Below are 22,995 nucleotides of genomic sequence, written 5' to 3'. Positions count from 1 at the left end.
TGTAAAATACAATAACATAATTTACATTATGTTTATATGCAATAAATTATATATTACTATAAAAGTCAATATTATATTACTTAAATATATTATTGACTTTTATTGTGGAACTTTTAATTGTTGTACAATTTATAATTCTTAACTAGTTATAATTCTTGAATTCTATCGCAATAAGAAAATATAAAACAGTTTTAGCAGTAGAAACTTTTATACCTCTTTGTCAAAATTTTTTAACTAATGTTGATAACAAATAAATGGATAACTAGTGTGAAAACCTAAAGACAAAGCTCGTGTAAAGAACTTTTTCATGACGCAATTAATGACACTTATTATGTATATATTCTTGTAACATTAATGGTACAAACATATGCTTGTAACAAGTATAAAATCAAACTTTGTATTTCTAAGTAATTTTTTAAAGAAATAAACAATAGCTCATGCAAAAGACAAAAGCTCTTGTATGCATCTCAGCTCGCACCCCAGCTAGCACACTAACGTTGGGTTAACGTATGTAAATACATCGCCAACATCAGCTGTTTTCTACAATACAAATACAACCTTGATCCAATGTTAGTTTTATTGTATTTATATTAAAAACCTTAATAACGGCATAATTAATAATAGTTAACAAAATTACTTTGGTCCAACATTTAGAAAAGCATCGCAAAAGTTGGTTGTTTTTCCAATTTAAACCCAACGTTGATCCAACATATAGGGATCAACCTATACTCTAATCAGATGCAAGCTCATTAATTATAAGTATAATCAAACATCTTCAGCAATGTTGATCCATCAAAATGGTTGAAATGTGTAAGTAAAAGTACATATATACAATTATATATATGCATTTAAATATATAATATTTAATGTTTATATATATATATTAAAATATAAAACAAACAAATTTAATGAAATATGAAGTTGTGCAAACGTAAAATACAACACTAAATCAACTTAAAATACAACGTTTTGCCAATGCAAAATACAATGTGGCGCCAACGTTGTTTTTTTATTGTTGGCAACTTCGCATTTGTAATCAAAATGGTATAAACACAATGTTGTCGGTCAATGTTGGGCGAATGCATCGCACAACATTGTTCTAACGTTTTATCAATGTATGTGTGCTAGCTGGGATGGCTCACCATATTTGTTTTAAGAGAGCTTTTTTTTGCTCTCGCACTTATTTCTACACATTTTTAATTTTAAAGAACCCATAAGAAGAACTGGTGGATTAATCACAGGAGCATGATCCAAGGGTTACGAGTTAAACCTTGCCAGAATTTAAAAATAATTTGACAAAATTTGAACAAAATTAAAATTGAGTTTTAAGTTCAAATTTTGGCCACTTTGAATTTGATTTCCAAAATTGAAAAAATAAAATTATATACAAATCTCAAACATTGACAAATGCTGCAATCACCCTTAAGCAGAATGATGATAAAAATAGTGGTGTAGTCAGATCCAAAGAATTAAGTAGTGAACTATAATAAGTGAGTTTTCAGAGAGAGAGCCTGATAGAAAAAAAAAAGACCAGCAGCATTCATCAGGGATGTATACTCTTAATATTGCAATAATCAGACCTAATTACATAAGTTTAGTACAATCCTATTTCTATCAAAAAAAATTTCCTTTGGTAGTAAGTTATTCCAGTTTTTGGTAGTAAATTATTCCAGTTTTATTTATTTTTTAAAATTTTTTTTTTACGTTTTTTGGTAGTAGCTGGTTTAGACTTTTAACTGACGTTTAATATAGAATAACTATACTTCAATGGTAATTGGTAAGGATTTTTTGATTATTTGGGCATTTTTAACGCATTAACAAATATATACAAATTAAATGAACAAAAATAAATACAGATAATATAATTATGATGAAGGTATATAAAGATATTTTTACCAATGTGTATAACTGAGATTTCGCCAAGATAACCTGGAATTCTTGATGATATTGTATCCTCATCAGATAAATCTTTATTAGAAATTTCCATTGTTGATAATTTACAATATTCTCTTTGAGCAATCATTTGTTCTTTTGTGAAATTTTTTACAGCTTTACTAGCAAATTCTAACATAATCTTAAGATCTACTAGCTCTTTTTTTTTAGCATCATCTTTCAAAGTCTTTTCTAATTCTTTTTTGTATATTTGGCCTAATTCATTATACGCACAATGATTACCATTTACATTAACTGCTTCCTGTGCATTTTTTTTTGCGTCATCGAAACAACTGTTTTCTAAATAAAGTCTAGAAAGTGTTTGATAAATGTTAGAAATGTTATGACTTAAATCCTCATCTGAATTTTTCAATATATCAATAAATTTTTTAAGTATTGAAACACATTCATTCATATTACATTCATCTCTAATATTTAAAATCAACATAGAGAATGGTTCCTTGACGGGTTCAATCCTATACACATGAGTCTTTTTTTGTCTTCGAACAGCCATTATACATAGATCTTTTATCAGCTTTGATTTTAAAAACCGATTTTTTATAAATGTTTCATTTTCCAGGAGCTCAGTTACAACAGACAAGACTGTTGTGCTTTTTTTTTTTTAATTTTGTTTCAAAATAATCTTGGCTAGTGGTAAATGAGTTATTTTTAAGATAAAATAAATTCCTAGTCCAGGTTTTTTTTCTTCAGACTGTTTCACAAGCATTTGAAAGTATTCACATGTGAAATTTTTTATGTCATGATCTTTAATACGCCACTCAATTCCAAGAACTTTATAGGCATGAGACAAAGGAATATTGCCATCTTCAATATAACATTTAAAGACTGCAAGGTACAAAAGAAGTTTTGATTCTGTTGGGTAAGCATTGTCCAGGTGATCAATGATTTTATCCACGATGTTAATGACATAATTATTATAATAACTTGAAACATCACTGTTCATAAAAGTTAAAAAACCTAACATATCTTCAGGAAAAAGACCTTTTTTTTCAATTAATTTTTCATATTGATTTAGTTTGTATTCAAACTTGACTTTTTCAGTAACAGTAAACTTTTCATTAAGATTTTTAGAATTCCGAACATCAAGTTTTCTATTTTGTATATATAGTATAATACCAACTGTAGTTTCAAATAAAATTCTTCTGTAATATATTTCATTTTGTATTTTACTTTGAAGAACTTCAGCAATTTCTGTTGTTGTGTTATCAAGTAGAATAAGAAGAGGGAGACAAGTTTGACTTTTGTTTAAACGATTAATAACGTCATCACTCTCTCCAAATGCCCTAAATGATAAAATGTGATTTACAATTTCCTCAATCCCATTAGCATCTAATCGATGACCATCAATCAACAAACATCTAAAATTTGATCTGTATTGCCATAATACATGCATTAAAGCTGTAGTTGCTCCAGTTCCAGGTAAATGTCCAACTCCAATTAGAGAAATACATATATGCTTGCAAGTAACAAGTTGGTCTATTTTGTTTTTTATTTCATCTACAATATCTCTTTCAATGAGAGCACTAGGTAAAGCTTCTTTAAAAGGCAATTTGCCAATGTTATCCGAAATAAAAAATAAACTCCAAGTTGCTTCTTTTCCTTGCATGAAGGTTTTCATTCGCTCGCTAAACAAACTTGTCAGATTTTCACTTGTTTCTGAAAATAATTCGTCACATTCGTTGGCTGCTAGAATAGTGGCACCATATCTTTGAAACATTTCAGAAATTTCATTTTTAACAATAACTGGAGTTTTTTGCCTTGATGTTATTAAATATCTTTTACTTGTTTGAACACTCTTGCATTGCTTGACAAATGCTGAAACATCTGACCATTTTAAAGTAACAGATTTTTCTCTAAAAAATTTGCACTTATTTGAATCAAAATCAAACTCTTGTAAAATAGCATTTTTTACAAACTCTAAATGGTTATTAGATTGTGCAAGAAACACAAATTCATTCAGAATATTAGGCTTAACGCATATGTTCTTTAAAAAATATTCAAATTCTTTTTGATTTAAATTTGAGCATGGACAAATTATAAATATCATATCTGAAGGAGAATCTATATACTCTGAGCTCGTAAGCAGATCAAACAACCGCTTGATTTCAGAAAAATGTTTTCCTCTCCATAAATGAAAATTGTGCTGATTAGATACTGAATTTTCAACACATGTAATGTGCAAAGGTTTTGTTTCATATTGACAAGATCTTAAAAACATGTTGATAGTTGATTCATTTTGTAGATTTTTTTTGAATTCATCAACTAAATTAACACAAATTATATATATATATATATATATATATATATATACATATATATATACATATATATATATAAATATGTATATATAAATATATTTATATATATATATATATATATATATATATATACACACACACACATATATATATATATATATATATATATATATATATATATATATATATATATATATATATATATATACATATATATATACACACACACACATATATATATATATATATATATATATATATATATATATATATATATTATATATATATATATATATATATATATATATATATATATATATATATATATATATATATATATAAAGAGAGAGAGAGAAAGAAGGAGGAAAGTTATAAATACAGATATATATAAATATATATATATGTGTATATATATATATATATATATATATATATATATATATATATATACATATATATATTGAGCAACACTTTATCCACAAAAAATACAACTGATTGATGTTGCCTTGAGCTCAATGCCTAGCAGTAACAGTCAGTTATATATACTTTTTATTAATCAGCCTTATTTTATTTAAATTATAGTTAATAGTTGGTGTCAAAATTTAGAAGTTTTAAGCACTGTCTAAAATTTATGTTTTTTATTGGTTCAGTTGTTCATAATATGTTACATGTGAAATACCTTTATTTAAAAAAAAAAAAATTCTAAAGGATTGTGATGTTTGTTTGTAAAAGTTTTGTTAGTATTATTTGAATTTATTTTAGTAAGTAAAAAATTTCTTTTAATAACATTTTAAAGATTGCATTATCTAAATGTGTTATTTATATGTATATTTTCTAAAATATTTATAAATATTTGCATGCTTCCTTATGGAGTTACATTGCTAGTGCTATAGCCCTGGGCCCCACAGTTTTGGAGGCTTCAGTTCCTAGATAAATATATTTTGAAAAGAAACTCTGAAAATAAATTTTTTGATTAATCATGGAAAGAGGCATTTAATCATGGAAAGAGGCATTTTTTGGGGCCCAGGGCTTTAAAACAGCCCTGGGCCCCAAAAAGTCTAATAATATTATATATTTTATATGTTATCCAGGAATTAAAATGGGCAGGGAAAAGCAGTTTGCTAATTGATGGTGTATTTTTCTGCCATATGCCTTCAATCGTTCTGCATAAAAAATCTTACACATAAATAGGAAGGAACCTTGACGTGGTTCATGTGCTTTAAACAAATTCTCTTTCAAGTAGACAGATACTCTTTCAACTTTTATACTGTGGAGGTGGAACATCAGCATATACTCTGAATTTAGTTTATACTTAATAAATAGAAATTTGACTGTACTATTTGTGTTCAGAAAGTAATATTCAGGTTATAAGAATCATTTTAAAATTAATTTTGAATATTAGAATTCTTTTGATTACTTTTTGAAGTGTACACTGTGGATTTCAAGAATGAGAGGTTTAATTTCAATTCAATTTAAATTTATAGATACTTTTTAGAGAAAAGATAATGATCCAAATTTAGTAAGGATTTTTAACAAACATAATAAAAAAAATTAGTCTTAAAACTCTTGTGTGCAAAGTAATAAGGGAGGGAAGTCATAATAAATAAGGTGAAGTGAGAATTTTTCGAAAATATGAACTCACGTAGGTGAGAAAAAAATTCACAATTGAAAAATTGCTAGGGGGCGTTTCTTTTGGCATCTGTCAGTGGTTGTGCATGAATAGGGATGGGGTTGTCAGACTGGTTGGGAGGGGGTGAGGCGATATATACACAAAAAATTTCGCTAAAGAAAAAAATAAAATCCTAGATCCGCCCCAGTATATATATATATATATATATATATATATATATATATATATATATATATATATATATATATATATATATATATATATATATATATATATGTATATATATATATATATATATATATATATATATATATGTATATATATATATATATATATATATATATATATATATATATATATATATATATATATATATATATGTATATATATATATATGTATATATATATAATGTATATATATATATATATATATTTATATGTATATATACATTATATGTATATATACCTTTAACCATGAATTTATTTGCATAATGCGAATTAATTTAGCGTAAAAATGGAGCTAACATGTTCAAATAGTTGTTGGTCAGATTTTATACTTTAAAAAATATATATATTTCAAGAGCTGAAAGAACTTTTGCAATTTTCATGTAACGTTAGTTTACAAAAACATGATAAAGTTTTGTTTTTTCTAAAATTTAGTTAAAAAACTTAAATTTTTTAATATATGTGAAAAATATTATATTTTACGTTTTTACATTTAAAACTTTGAAGTATTTAAATAAATATGTTTAATACTAAGACTATGGTTAAAGTGCATTTTTATTTTAAATTTGTGTAGCGTAAGGGTCGCCCATAAATTACGTCACGCTTTATGGGGGAGGAGGGCGAGTGGAAGACGAATTTGTGAAAGTTTGCTATAAGTGGGAGGGTCTCGATTTTGTGATGCAACATTTCTTTTTTTAGTTTTAAATTGAGGAAATACTTTCTTTTGATTAAAAGGTATCTGACTAAACTAAAACCCTTAGTTGATGCATCTACATATTGATTGTAAAATCAATTATGCCTAAATCTTACTTAGTCAATGTGTATGGAGTGTATACGCCTAAATCTTACTTAGTCAATGTGTATGGAGTAAAGATAGGGATATCTTTAATGGAGTAGTAACAGCCTGTTAACGGACTGTTACGGCTGTAACATTCTATATGCAGTGCACGCTCTGCGCTTTGACTTTATATGGTCCAAGTGCAGAACATTATTTAGTTGGTGCACTAAAGTGTGCAGCAACAAAAAGACAACCTTTGTGCATTAACAAAAAAAAATTATACCTCGGTTTACTAGCCTGATTAAACAGACTAAAAAGTACTAATTAATTAACTCAAAGATGCTTGAAAAATTATAGACATTATTATATTTAAAAATGTTTTGCATTTTTTTTTAAATAAATAAAAATTTATATGACAGGAGCAAAAAGAAGAATATAGTTGCCTTATCACTAAGCCCCGTAATATATATCATACATAGCATAGCTTTTAAAACCGTGTAAGATAATACAAAATCTTTTAAATAATAATTAAATTTTCTTTTTCTTTCTTTCTTTATTTAAAATTATATTTTAAAGAAAGAAAGAAAGAAAAAAATAAATAAATTAAATATAAAAAATAAAATATAAAAAAATTTATATTTTATATTTTATCGTTATATTTCTTTTTTTTTTTTAATTTCTTCTGTAAGATTAAGAATAATTAAAAAAAAATTTTTTTTAAAAAATAATGTTAATAAATAATTTTGTAAAACTTTGTTTCCCCCTCCTTTCTAAAAATACTTTTAAAAATACAATCTGATGAAAATAAGGCAATTCGCATAAACGTAAGAAATGCAAGTAAAAACTTACACAAACCAAAGATTTTCTTATTTAAATGACTCAAATAAATATTAATAAAGTTGTAATACTAAAATAATTTTTTAAAGTTGCTCTTGGTCTTGCAGAAAAACTGTTTTCATAAATGTTTTGAGAAATCAATGAGGAAGAGTGCCACCAGTTTTTTAAAATTTTCTTTTTAATGATTATGTCCTCGATACAATCCAGATTTTTTTCTTTAGGTTTACATTTGTTAATTGTTGTACAGCTTTAAATAACCAATAATAAAAATAATAATATAAACTTGCAATGATAGAAAATATAACAAATATAAACATGGTATCTGAAAGAAGATTGCAAAGATCTTGTTGTTTAGAACTTTGCAATCTTCTTTCAGATACCATGATACTTTCAGAAAAAAGCATTTAACAAAAATAAGATAAAAAAAATAATTAACTTTTACAAAAGTGCAAGGTAAATAATATGTCTGAAGAAAGATCTTCTCATTAGAATTTTATACTAGAGAAAACCAACATATAAAATTAAAAGTAAAAAGTATAAGAACAATAAATAAAATAAGTAGAAACAACTTCTATAAACGTAAACATGTATATAAACAATAAAAAAAGTAGACCAAAATATATTTTTAACTTTTACTTCTAATAATTAGTTAAATATTAGTGGATTGCCACTATTATTTTGAAACTTATTATATTATTAATAATTTATAATATTAAATTGTCTATGTGGAAAAACTTCTAACGCTAATCACGCTATGAACTGTAAAAAGAAGGGTTCGTCATTACGCATCATAATAACCTACGCAATTTTGGGAAAAAATGCTTTAGAAAATCTGCCAAGATGTCCAAATAGAGCCAGAAGTCTAAATATAGCAAAAAGTCAGGAGAAAGATACGATAAAGTTTTAACTTATATTAAAGTTAAGCTCTATTTTATTTTACTAAATTCAGCTCTTCTTTGCTTACGCAGTTTGAGATCATTACAGTCAAAAATTCTCTCCAATGCAGAGTTGTTAACAAGGTCAAAAGTAGCAAGGCCAAGGCCAAGGTCAAGACCACATGTCACAAGACCAAGGCCAAAAGTTACAAGGCCAATTATTAACAAAATGTAGATAGCAAGTGCTGTGACAATAAAACTACATGTTGTGTAATTAAATCACGGTTATGCACAGAATTCAACGTCAGAAGTCAATAAGAAAATATACTTGTGGATATATATAAAATCTGAAAATAAATATACATAAAAACAAAGAATGAAAACTTTTAATTCTTTCATTTTATATATTTTTATGAAGATTAACGCCAACACAATCAAGGCAAAGGCCAAAAATTTCAAGGCCAAAAGTTTTAAGGCCAAGGCCTTAATTTTTGGCCTTAAGGCAAGGTCAAGGACTAACAAATCTGCTCCAATTCATCTGACAGTTTCGGACTAGAATGCAACGATTTAAAAATTATATAAGTTTTTTCCTCTATACACTTATTAATTTTTATTTAACGGCAGCAATTTGTATTAACATTGTATATTAAAGCAAACGTAAATAAAAAATTTGATCTAAAATTTATAAAAATAAAAAAAAAAATTAATAATTAGTTCAAAACTTTTGTTACTCTTAATAATGATAAAATATCTTAATAATATCTTATCTGAATAAAGATATAAAATTTAAAAAAAACAAACATTTAATTTCACCTGTGTAACAAATCAGAATTGTGTTGTTTTTCCTGACTTCATTAACAATTTTTTTTTGTTTTTTTGTTTTAAATAGAATAGGGTGTTCTTAAATCAGTGGTTTTACTGCGTACATACATTATATATATATATATATATATATATATATATATATATATATATATATATATATATATATATATATATATATAAGGGTTATGCCTTTTTTTCAACCCCATGCTCTTGTACTGTAGTTTGATGAACTTGTACCTAAAAGCATGAAATAATCTATTATTTGCATATCTTTTGAAAAAAGTTTACCCCGCCATTGATCGATTTTGACATGAGTACTACTATCTATTCAAATGTATTTAAAATATGATATCTGGAATGTCATGTAATAAAATAAATTTTCAATCCATGATGAATCCAATGACTCAGACCGTTGACTTTGCTAATTGCTCTTGCTTGCTGCATAGAAGGAATAAAAGGTGCAATTTGTCTTTATTTTTGCATGATGAATACATTTCCTTCATTACTTTGATTGCGTGCTCTGCACATTGATTACTTCTGGGGATCTGTACTATGGATGGCTCTCGCTTCCAGTGATTTTTTAAAGAGCTTAAAGCCTTTTTTGTATGGATTCAGTACTTCAGTCAAGACATTTTCGTTGTACAGTTGGTCTTTAAACCAATGGTCTGCCCAGCTATACGATAAAAATCGACTTACTGCAGAACTGTCCTTGTTGAAGGAATTAAAATGAGGCCAGGATCATTAGTATAGCTTTTGAATTCCACCTCCTATTGCTGATGTTAGGTAATTTCTGAAACCTGATCAATGGAAAATGTACCTTTTCATCAAAAAATCAAAACACTCGAGGGAGATGAAAGAAATATTTCATATCATCTCTCTACCCTGATATTTCGAGAATTACTTCTATTCCGTTATCAAACTGTGTTTTCAGTTGTTCGTACTCCTTCAATAGTTAAGATACAAATGGATATTAGATGTTCTGCAATTGTGTTTTATTTCCCAGTTCTTCATCCATCACCAAACGGAAGATTCTATCTAATATATGGTGTTGACAACTGATAAACTGAGGTTTGTTGATGTGTTTCACTGTGAACATTCAATGCAATATTACAACAACACCATTCTTTTTTCCAAAAATTGTGAAAAAAAAAGTGTTAATGCTGGTGGCATCTGCAACAATCATTTGTATTAAATTCCATAGGTGAAATTTATCAAGGGCTTTGGAAATTCCTTGAGCAATAGTTTTTCCATATTTGTTGAAACATTTTTGCTGTTCGGAGGTTTAAATCAAATTATTTTTCTATTTTCTATTTCGCTTTTTTTCAAATTTTGTTTCAAATTTTAGCTCGAAATTTTCATATCCGCTTTTTTCAAGAGCATCTTCATCAAAATTTTAAAACAAATACCTGTTTCAATTAAGAATAGACTAAATCAAAACTTTTTTAATGAAAATTTTTTTAACTCTTCCAAACGTGTGTATGAAGATGCTTTTAAAATAAGCGGATTTAAAAATTTCGAGCTAATATTTGAAACAAAAATTGCAAAAAAGCGAAATAGAAATATAATTTGGTTCAACCCTCCGTACAGCAAAAATGTTTCAACCAATATATTGGAAAAGCGTTTTTAAAATTAGTTGACATACATTTCCCTCCCTCTAATAAATTGCACATACATTTTAACAAAAACACTATTAAGGTAAGCTATAGCTGTACAAAAAAGATTGAAAGAATTATAAAAGGCCATAATTTTGCATTGATTAATACAAATTAATTTCCCAAAGAAAAAATACTGAAAACTGTAACTGCAAGCAAAAAGTTGACTGCCCTATGAATGGCAATTGCTTATCAAAAATATTATTTACTAATGCATTGTTTCCTTGCAAAACAACCATGATAAACAACATATTGGCTTAACCGAGGGCAAATGGAAAAAACGTTATGCCAACCACAAACAATCTTTTAAACATTTAGGAAAAACATAATTAAATCAATCACAAATATCAAGAGCTATGATCAGTTGTCTTAACCATAAAATATATGTCCATCCAAATAACAACAAGAACATTTTTTATGCAATCGTCACTTCCTGGATTGGAGTGATATTCATTACTCTAAAACCCAGATCCATTAACATTAACAATAACTCTAGGTATACAATGGGTTGAAAACAATTTCCTGAGTACTATAATTGTTGCCTTGGCTTCAGTACTTTTTGCAACTTCCACTTCAATCCATTTTGAAAAACTGTCAACTACTAAAACTCTAACACTTTATTTAGAACCACTCCTAATATGGGATTATTGTATGTGGCTATCCTCAATTGTTTCTCTGTAATAGGGGTTTTTACAAGCTCCATCATAGCCACCTCCAAGGTTTTTAACTGTGACTTTTCTTTCAATGCATTTAATGGTAAATGGCTTAACCTATCTGCAGTCGCATTTTTTTCACTAAAAAAATATTGCAGTTTTTAATCATATGCTGACAGAACAGAGTACAGAGTAATAATCTTGCAGCATCTCTTTCAGGATATTCCTTGTTTTCTGAAAACAGCCCCAGCATTGGTTTATGATTAGTGTACAAAGTAAACTTGTACCCATATAAAAAAATTTTTACCGCAAAAACTAATGCTAATCCTCCCTTTTCAACTTATGCATAATTTTGTTCAGCCGTACTTAATGTTCTTAAAGCAAAAATTTAACAGATTTTTCACTTCCATCGTCATGCTCTAGACTCAGAATAGCATCACAGTGAGCCATGATTTTTTTGATGGATTAAAGTGGGCTAACAATGGTACAACTTTTTGAAGAGAAATAACTTGCTGTTTCCCTCAAGATGGGGTGTGAGAAAATTGTTGCTGTTAGAACTATTTGCAAAGAACTTTTCTTCCAACTTGTCTCTCGAATCTAATGGCTATTCACTTCCTTTCATCCCAATTAAACAGGTTAACCCATTGTTAGAAACTCAAATCACTGCGGCTTTAGTGACTAAAGTCATATCTCAATTAAACTCTTCTTCAGCTTGTGGTCCAGACAACATTGCTGTCATTGTCATAAAAAAATTGTTCTCCAGAACTCTGCTCAACTCTACCTAAACTATTTAATAAGTGCTCGACTGAGTCTTGTTTTCCTGCTTACTGAAAAAATGGCATCTGTTGTTTCAATTTTTAAAAACTCCAGCGAACATTCTGACCCGTCCTAATTAACTAAATAACGAACACTAATTATCGTCAAATTAGTCTTCGTTCTGTTATTAGCAAGGTCTTTGAATCTTTGATGAACAAATTTCTCACATCCCATCTTGAGGGAAATAACTTGCTATTAGACAATCAAAACAGCTATTGATCCTTTTGCTTTACGGCAGACTTGCTAACTACTGTGACTAAAAGATGAGGAGGAGAGACTAGGACTATTGCTCTAAAGATTTCAAAGTTTGGTACGCAGGTCTTCTTCATAAGCTTGTTTCATTAGATTATCAAATCATTCCTTTCTATCCTGTTTATCAAAGTCATCCTCAAGAGCCAACACTCTTCTTTATTTCCAGTAACTTCTGGGATAACTCAAGGTCCTATCCTTGGTCCTATTTTGTTTCTTATCTACACTAATGATCTTCCCAACAACCTTGACTCAACTTTATACTATTGTCTTGACAAAAAGTTTTCCCTTTTCGATCACTTAAAACAGGCAGTCGATCTTAAATCTGAACTCACTTCTGTAACAGATTGGGGCTTACAGTGGCTTGTTAATTTTAACTCTAACAAAACTCAGTTATTTACAGCAAACAACTTTTGCAATACCGTCAACATTCCTATATTAATGAATGGCAACTTTCTCACTGAGTCCTCTTCTTAACGTTTTCTTGGATTATCATTTACAACTGACCTTTCATGGAAACTATATATACAATCAATTGGTAAATTAGCATCTGCTAAGGTGGCTTCTCTTTATCAGGCTCCCCATTTTCTCTCTCCTGATTTCATTCTCTACCTCTACAAATCTCTTATTTGTCCATGTATGGAATACTGTTGCCATATTTGGGCTGGTTCTTCTAAAGATACTCTTTCTCTCCTAGATAAGGTTAAAAACACATTGTAAACGTAGTTGGACCCCGTCTATATACTAAGCTTGAGCCTCTTTCCCATCGTTGTAAAGTTGCATCTCTTTCTCTTTTCTGCATATACTATCATAGTCACAGCTATTTAGCTAAGGAGCTATTATCTCTAGTTCCATCAACTAAAACTCATTCTGAATTGATTCGTCTTTAACCAAAGTCTCATTTTTTTACCGTGTCTGTCCCTACATGCTCCAAAAACTTTTATTTGTCTAGTTATTTTCCTTGCACTTTAACCATTTGGAACTCTCTCCCATCATCCTGTTTTCCTGACTTATACAAACTTTAACTTTTTAAGTCTTCTGTCAACCGTTTCCTTGCTCTATAACTCTATTCTTTTTTTCTAGTAACTCCCGATTCAATATTGGTTGCTTGCAGCCTTGCTGGGAGTGAATCAAAAATTAAGAAAATAATAAAAATTTCTTAATCTGTTTAAGATTATTACCAAACATAGATTAACACAGTATAACTGACTGGACAATCGGGATATTATATTTTATGAAATAAGATTTTATAATCTTACAATTTTATTATTATTTCATATCATTTTTAAACAGGCCGATTAGGTTTAACTACTTCTTTTTCAAACAACATATATTGATTAGCAGGAAAAAAATATTTTCAAAAGATCTAAGGAAAAGGAAATGGGGATTGCCACAATTTCTTTGATAAAAACGGCAGAAATCTCTTTGACATGCATTAAAAATAAAAAATAAAATAAAAAAGAAAATTATTGACATTGCTTTGGCGACATAAAGATTGCATACAGGCGATCAATGGAATTATCCAGTCAGGTAGACATGAAAGTGGTGATTTTGAGAACAGATTTTAGATTATAGAGCTGTTAAATCATTTATGTTGCTGTTAAGTCATTTTTGTTGCATTTTTGTAAGTAAAAATGGTACATTGTAGCTGTTGATGTTTCTTAAATGTAATAAAGTAAAATATAAAAAGATTTACAGATATACAGTAAGAGTTAATGCATATGCATATTTAACATACTGTACAGGTAATGCTAGCAATTAAAATCAGCTTATGTTTCAATCCTTTTTTTTTTATGTATAACTATGTTATGTATAGCTGTTTACAACTATTTTTTTGTTTAATGTTTAGACATTAGAATGATTAAACCTTAAAAAAATTTGAATTATTTAATAGGTACATTATATCACACATTTTGTCAAATAAATTATTTTTTACCTGCAATCCTATATGGTGGTATTAACACACTATTTGGATCTTGTAGAACAGAAAGTATACCATTGCAAGCTGAATCAGGATTGAAATCAAAAATTGCTTTCCAATTAACATGTTTTACCCAATTAAAATCCGAAAAATCTGACATTTTGCAGCATTCATCAGTACAATAACTATTTATAATAAGAAAGTACTTGCATTTATCATCTGGAAGTTTGTACTCTCCTTTGCATAATAAATTTTTGAGCATGTGTGGTTTATTTACTGGGGCAATATTTTTGTAAGACTCAATATCTCTTCTGCCCTCAGCTAAAAATTTGGACTTGCTATTAATAAAAAAATTTTCTTCTTTACTTCCAGGTTTAAGAGGAAAACTTGAGGAACCTTCCCTTAAGAAATATACTCCGTTTTGATACTTTTTGGAGTTTATTTTAAACTTTAGGAATTTACAAATAGAAAAATTGGGTTCAATGTCAATCTCAATAACAACACGATCTGAATCTATTATTGGAATATATCAAATAGAGCTCATGCACCTTGAAAAAGCGCTTTGTTCTTCTCGAGAACATTTTTTAAGACTTTCAAAAGGTCTCTTTCTAAAATGCTTTTCTACCCATTCTTCATATTTAAAATCAGTAACCAAAGTAGTGTTTACACCTTTTATTTCTCCATGTACAGATTTTCCATCTTTGCAGTCAGAAACACCAAAGTAGATTGTACCATCATATCTTGAATTCATGCAAGCTGCAGCAAAAGTGCCAAGTTTAAGTATAAATGCAGCTTCTACATCCTTTTCTTTTACTTTAGGATTATCTAAAAATTAAGGAATTAAATTCAATATACAAGCGTTATTTTACATAACATTTCAAAATACTCATACATATTTTAAAATATAATATATTTCGATATAACACATGTCTATATATGTATGAGTTAAAGTTCCAGGTAAAACAAGAAAAACTATTCAATCTAAGATAAATAAAATATATTTATTAGATAAATTTTAACAAATATTGTAAATATGGAAAGAGGCAATTGGTATATATAACTTATGCAAGAGTGTAAGAATATGTTCATTACATTTTGATGCTTCATGCTTTGACATGTCAAATAAACAAACAACGAAAAGAATCATTTCAAAATCAGTACCTACTCTATTTTTTGGTGGAAATAATTTAGCAGAGGTTAGTTTGTTCTAATAATTCAAATCCTATTTTCTATCTTTGTCTATCTAAACATAGATATTTAAATTATTTATTATATATAACTATAATTAATTTATATTAAGTTATATAAAGTAGTTAATCTATATAAATTCTATATAAAGTATTCATAAATGTCAATTCAATATTGTTTTACGTTTTTTAAAATCTTTTTAATGCAAAGACAAAACACCATTAAATGTTGCTTTGTATTTGTATGAAAAGTAACTAATATAGTTTGAGCCAGGGGCAGCGGGTTTAATTTTTTCCATTTGAATTAGCTAATAACGATAATAACAAAGTAGCTTAGGTACAAAAAACCAATAAACTTTGGCCCCATCAGCCCTTTACGCCACAGTAACAACTTTATAAAAGATTTTCTTTACTGTTTTTATTTGATTTATGTTTATCGACAAATTTCAAAATCATACAATAATCTCTTAGTGATCGATTTTTATGACCCTGCAAAGTCTACAGCCCCTTTAAATTGAGGGGTGTTTAAACTTTATAAGGTCATAATTTCTAAAAAATAAGAGATTATTGCATGAAAGTTGATTTTTGTCAATAAATCTAAGTTTTGATAAAATAAAAAAATACTTCATAAAGTTGTTGCTCCGACGTTAAAAAAATACTTCATAAAGTTGTTGCTCCGACGTTAAAGTATAGAGGGGGAAAGAGCAATACTTAAGGCTTTTTTTGTTCCCAAGCTCTGATCGTTGCAACTTTTCAAAGCATCCTTAATTAACATAAGCATAAACATAAAAATGTTTGAAGTTTGCTCCATGTCTGGAAGTTAGCTATTTCAACTTACAAAAAGTGAACCCGCCGCTTCTGGTTTGAACTATCACCTAATTAAAAATTCATTGTTCACAATCTAGACAGTATTTTGTCTGACTTTTATTTCCCGTGAACTTTGGAAAGTCAGATGAGAAATCTTTGGTTTTTGTGCTAAAGGGTAGATATAAATTACGCCATGCAATTGTTGACCATTTTTGACTCCCCCTCCCCTCCCCACGAAATCATAACTCTTTTGTAACAAGTCCTGTATGAGTCGTCACAAAACCACTAACATCCTCCCTTACCTTTAAGAGTGCAACATAGTTTATGGACAATCCTTAACGCATTTTAAAATCTACTGTTACAAATATGTTCATGCGGCTTTACTCTGATGTTGTAAAAAACAATGAAATATTGCATAGTGTTAGGGGATTTTATTGTTTATTTTCCAGCCTTTTAAAAAGATTTAAATTTGTTTTAAATAAAGGATTGTCCATAATTTACATAACGTAAAACTTATATAAAAAAGATAAGTGGGAGTTCATTTTGCTCTTTTGCGTGTCGGTTTTCACTGGACTTAAAAGTTGTATTTATACTTGGTTTAATTAAAGACTCTGCAAGGGAAAACTTTTAATCCTTTGCCTTTTGCGTTTTGCGTAATTTGTAGACGTTCCCTAAGGATTTTACAGTTGCGTTATAATAACAAAAAAGATGTTTTAAAGTAAGAAATAAATTAAATTTCTTTTTATTCATACATTTTAATATAACTTTTTCAAAATCAGTTAAGTATCCCTATTATTAAAAATGTTTATTATATATTATTCTGCATGATTTTTTAACCAAAATTTTCTTGTCTGACTTTCCTAAGTTCACAGGAAAAAAAAGTTAGACAAAATATCGTCTAACAGTAATCATATCACTGCTACGTAATGTGTTAAAACCTTAAAATGTTTTTAAACACTGTAAATGACGTATTTTTATTCTTATATACAGGAAGTTTCTGCAGATTATTCTCCTCAAAGTTCTAGCTCTCGAAACAAAAGAACCCTTGTGCGATATATTGGCAATAGTGTCCAAACAAAATTAGTTGTATTCAGATGTCGCAACCCAAACAGAGCTACTTTCAGTTGACAATGATATTTTCGATTTCATTGTCTCTTTAGATAGTGATTATACTGAAACCGAAGAACTTGTGATTCACACTGATGACCAAATATATAATGTGGTAATGGAGGCGAGTAATGACAATAATGACGATTTTGAAAATATTTTAGACTTGCAATCGTCTTCTCTGAAAGATGGTAAGGGAGACAACAATTATGTTCCATCATCATCAAACGATGGCAGTAGTACAAGTAAGAGTGAAGACATTGACGAAAATAAAGAAAAAATAGGGGTATAAAATGGAATAGATAAAAAAGATGATTTTTCTACTTAGGTCATCTTTAAATTTTTTTTTTAATTTGACTCAAAGCATAGATAGTACTCAGTACACTATTTAATAGTTCAAGTAGAAGCCTGACTACCATACGGCCTCTGAATCATAAAACTGAGTTTTAGAGCTGTACCTTCATTAGGAGATAATACAATGAGTTGCCTAATCATAATATATTAGATAGCATACCAAAAACCAACCCAAAAGATTAGCGCTAGAAAAATTAAAAAAGAAAAACATTATGACTACCTTTTGATCATGAAAAAAAAGTGTTTTAAAAACAGTGATCATTGGAACGAAAAGAAAAAGTGAAAAACAAGTTATGGCTCCAACATCAACTGACACCTAAGCTGAACTTATTGAAAGAACAAAAAAATGTGATTTTAAATTTAAAAAAGTATAATCATAAGTTAAGTTTAAATAATGACAATTTGTGTTAATTTATTTGGATTTATATTAATTTATTATTTTATTTTATTATTTATTCATTTTTAGATGGTTTTTGATATGCTATAATATATATGCTATAAGCAAAACATTTTAGAAAATGTTATTCCTGGAAATGCAATCGATATTTGCAAAAACAAATCACCAAACCCTTTTAAATGATGGTTATAAAAATGAATTTATTTATTAATAACTTCTATGTTCAATCTATCAACAGAATCACCACATGTTAGACAACCACCTAAAAGTTTGTTAAAGTATTTTTCACAAAAAAAGTGTGCTTCAGTTGTTTATTGTTAAATTTTTTTTTTTGTTATTTTCTATGTCTTCATTTGTATTATCAAATTATTTAAAGTGGTTGCTTTAACGTCTTTAGGTATGGCAGATGTTTTTTTCTAACGGAACAGTAAAGAAACTTAAACATAAAAAAAAGAGAAGATATTTAATTTAATCTAAACTGAATAAAGAAAAATAATTAATTTGATGAACAAATAGAAAATAAATAAGTAAAAAAAAAGACAGGAAAAGAAAAGGAGAAAAGAAAAGGAAAAAGAACATATAAATTACTACTCAATTTAAGTACGACTTTCAATAAATATAACCAAAAATAAAGAATAAACGTTTACTAGTTAACAAAAGAATTTTGAATTCAAAAAAGATTTAAACAATTTAAATTAATCAATAAAAATCACACAAAAAAAAAAGAAGTAAAAAAGAGAAGTAAAAACTATCTATTAAAAAAGAAAATGAAGAATATGATTAAATATGATTTTTATTTAACTTGATTTTGTAGTATCTTATTTCATTAATTATTTTAATTTATTACTATTATGCATTATTATATATATATATATATATATATATATATATATATATATATATATATATATATATATATATATATATATATATATATATATATATATATATTATTGTTAAATATACTACTTTAATCTTTAATTTAGCTATTAATATATTAATTTTACTTTTATTTATTTTTGTTTTATGTTATTTCTGTTTTCATTTAAAATGTATTTATAATATTAGATATAATTTTAATGCAATTTTTTATTTAATTTATAGTTAGTTATTTATACTTATTTTTTGTTAGTGATATAATATTATTCATTATTCTATTGTTTTATTATTATAACTATTATTTTATATTTTTTCATTAATACTGCTTAATTTACAGCAGATAATAATAGCATTATTACTATTTTAATTGTTGCTACTATAATAATTATTTATAATATTGTAAGGTTATTATTTTTCATTGTTATTTTTTATTATTATTTTCTTTTCTTCTCTTTTAAAACTTAACAACTTCAAGCTTTCTTCTGAATTTGGAAAATTTTCTTCTTTTATCTTTCTCATTAGTTTTACTACGACCTCTAATTTTTGGGGAGTATGCACTGCATGTACAAAAAAAGTTGCTATAAGTTGCTGTGCAACTCAATGTGATGTATGTTTGTTTTGGACTCATTCAAAATGTAGTAGGCTTTATGATCATGGGTACAATTTAACACATTCAAAACGCTCAACATGGCTGTGTGTTAACTACTAAAGGTGTTTTTTTATTGACTGATGTATCTGATAATGAATTTAAACTACTTTTCTCTTGGAATAAAATTATTACAATTGATGACTTGCCTTTATCAACTTAACTCTTACCAGCATCGGATTTGAATAAAATCTATACTAAATGTAAAAAATTTATTACATCACATGCTTAAGTTTCTGATGAGGAAAACTGTTCATCTTTTGATGTAGATTGTCAATTTTATGACATTAATAAATTTTGTTCTCATAACTTTGACGTCATAAACTCTATGTTTTTTCCATTTAAACATATCCTCAAAACAAAAGCATATTGAAGATCTGAACATATTATTATCATTAATTAGTTTTGAAATTGGCATTATTGAAATTACAGAAACAAGGTTAAAAAAAGAATCTCCTTCCACACATCCAATTATTATTCAAAATTATAATTTGAGCTCACACTAAGTAAATCTTTTTGTGCTGGAACCTTGTTATATTTATCAAAAAAAACTGATTTATAAAAGAAGAGATGACTTAATCAAATACTCGTCAAACTATTTAGAATCTACTTTTGTTGAAATAATTTTTCCAAAAAATCAAATGTTATTGTTGGTTGCATATATAGACACCCTAGCATGGATGTAAACGACTTCAATAATAAAATGTCTGTCCTTCTCCAAAAAATATTTACTGAAAATAAATCTGTCTTTCTACTTGGCGATTTTAACATGGATCTGATACAGTTAAACTATGACTTTGCAACTTCCGAGTTTTTAAATTTACTTCTTTTAATATTTGTCCATTTATTACACTACCAACGAGAGTTACTGACCATTCTGCTACAATCATTGACAATATATTTTCAAATGTAACCACTAATAAAATTATTTAAGGAAATCTAATAACTTCTATTTCTGATCACCTACCTCAATTTATAATTATTTGTCCTAATTTCAAAAATTATTTATACCACGCAATCATAATTTATACCGCATGAACTTTAAAAATTATAATAAAGAATCATATAAATCTGAATTATTAAAAGTTGACTGGAATAACATAACCAATAAAAAAAGATGTTAACTCTAGTTTTGAAGTATTTATTTCTCAAATAACATTGTTAGATTGTCATGTACTCAAAAAAATTAGTATTAAGAGCTACTAGCGTCTTTTCAAGCCAAGGATTACCAAAGGAATAATAAAATCAATTCAAATTCAAAATCTTACTCAAGAGAAAATGTTAAGGATAAAACATGCAACAAATATAATTAAACTGAAAATTATCTTTAAACGCTATAAATATACCATAATTATTCTCATAAAGTTGAGTAAAAAAATTATTTTCAGAATGTAAAAAATCTTTGTGAAACCTGGAAAGGCATAAAAAGTCTAATAAATGTCAAAAATGTCAATAATGTACCTCCAAATTGCTTACAAGTTAACGAAACACATATAACTGAACCAACTCTAATCTGTGAAGAATTCAACAATCTAATCAACAATCTAATCAACAACTCTAATCTGCGAAGAATTTAACAACTTTTTCACAAATGTAGATCATAAATTTAATTCTAAAATTCACTCAACTTACATTAGCTATAAAAATCTTAAACATCCAAATCTTCATAGTTTACTGATATCTCCAACAAACCATTCTGAAATCTCATCACTTTTATCTAAATTAAAACCTTGGTTCTAACAGCATTCCCACAAACATATTTATTGATTTTATTTCTGAATTTTCTCATACTCTCTCCAAGCCATTTAATATCTCCTTCTTAAATGGAATTTTTCCTGACATTTTGAAATTATAATGTGTCATTCCAGTATATGAAAATGGCTCAAAACTCCCATGTACTAACTGTAGACCAATATCAATTCTATTTAACATTAGCAAGCTCCTTGAAAAACTAATGTATTCTAAATCATACTCATTCTAATTTCTTTTAACTGTTCAAATTATTTTCAGTTTGAACTTCGATCAAAACACTCTACTTGCTACGCTTTAATAAGTAAAACCAAAAAAATAAAAAAGGCACTGGATTTCGTTGGTTGACTTACAAAAATCATTTGATACTGTTAATCATACCATTTTAATTTCTAAACATGAACATTACGGAATCCGAGAAGTTGCTTGTAATTGGTTTCAATCTTAACTTTCAATTTTGGAATTATTTATTGTTTTTGATTTATATTAATGATTTAAATAACTGTCTACTTCTCATCAGTCCACTTGTTTGCTGATAAAATATCTTTTACAACTATCATATAACTAAAATTAAAATTAATATTAGGCATTTATATCCAACACACGTTGTTAGATATCTTGGTATTTTTATAGACTCAAACCTCTCATGGAATTTTCATATAGATGCACTCTGTAAAAAACTTAATCGAGCTAATGGCATGCTTTCAATAATTCGCCATTATGTTGATAAAACTACCCTTAAGAATCTGTATTTTGCAATTTTTCAGTCTCATATTAACTACTGTTGTCAGGTTTGGGGACAAATTGACAACTGTACACTAAATTAAACTATTATCAGCTCAATGCCAATCAACCTGGATAATAAATTTTTAACTCCATAATACAGAAACTTCAAACTTCTTCAAAAAACTCAAAATTCCTACCTTTTCAGCACTAGTTAGATTTGGTAATCTTCTTTTGCTTTTAACTTCCTTAATAAAAATTTACCTTCCTCTATTACAACCATCTTCACTGAACCTCGATTTATACATTCACATTTAATTAAAAACATCAATAATTGAAAACTAAATGCACCTCCCCAAAAAACTTTGAGGTATGTTAAGTATTTAATTACACATCAGTGCATCAATGAATGGAATTGAAGTCCTGTGTGCATTTTGAATGAGTTTGAAAAATTAAAACTTAAAAATAATTTAT

The 22,995-nt window shown here is 27.4% G+C and overlaps 2 protein-coding genes across 4 annotated transcripts in view; both read right to left on the bottom strand.

Moving 5' to 3' along the window:
- The window catches only part of LOC136081903 (uncharacterized), a 38,752-nt gene extending 36,306 nt beyond the window's left edge, over positions 1 to 2,446 (bottom strand). The window contains exon 1 of the mRNA XM_065800283.1: positions 1,897 to 2,446. Coding sequence (XP_065656355.1) covers positions 1,897 to 2,446 — 550 coding nt within the window. The remainder of the gene's footprint in view (positions 1 to 1,896) is intronic.
- Positions 2,447 to 2,544: 98 nt separating this feature from the next.
- The window catches only part of LOC136081901 (sterile alpha motif domain-containing protein 9-like), a 60,225-nt gene continuing 39,774 nt past the window's right edge, over positions 2,545 to 22,995 (bottom strand). The window contains exons 2-4 of one of the 3 annotated variants that reach the window (XM_065800282.1): positions 15,834 to 15,915; positions 14,688 to 15,497; positions 2,545 to 4,215 (exon numbers count right to left, since the gene is read on the bottom strand). In XM_065800282.1, coding sequence (XP_065656354.1) covers positions 2,555 to 4,215; positions 14,688 to 14,934 — 1,908 coding nt within the window. In that variant the 5' untranslated portion in view covers positions 14,935 to 15,497; positions 15,834 to 15,915 and the 3' untranslated portion in view covers positions 2,545 to 2,554. The remainder of the gene's footprint in view (positions 4,216 to 14,687; positions 15,498 to 15,833; positions 15,916 to 22,995) is intronic. The other 2 variants (XM_065800280.1, XM_065800281.1) reach the window with 2 other exon arrangements.

Source organism: Hydra vulgaris, chromosome 06, assembly GCF_038396675.1.
Source record: "Hydra vulgaris chromosome 06, alternate assembly HydraT2T_AEP".
NCBI classification, from domain to species: Eukaryota; Metazoa; Cnidaria; class Hydrozoa; order Anthoathecata; family Hydridae; genus Hydra; species Hydra vulgaris.
This window is presented reverse-complemented; position numbering and strand designations above follow the sequence as displayed.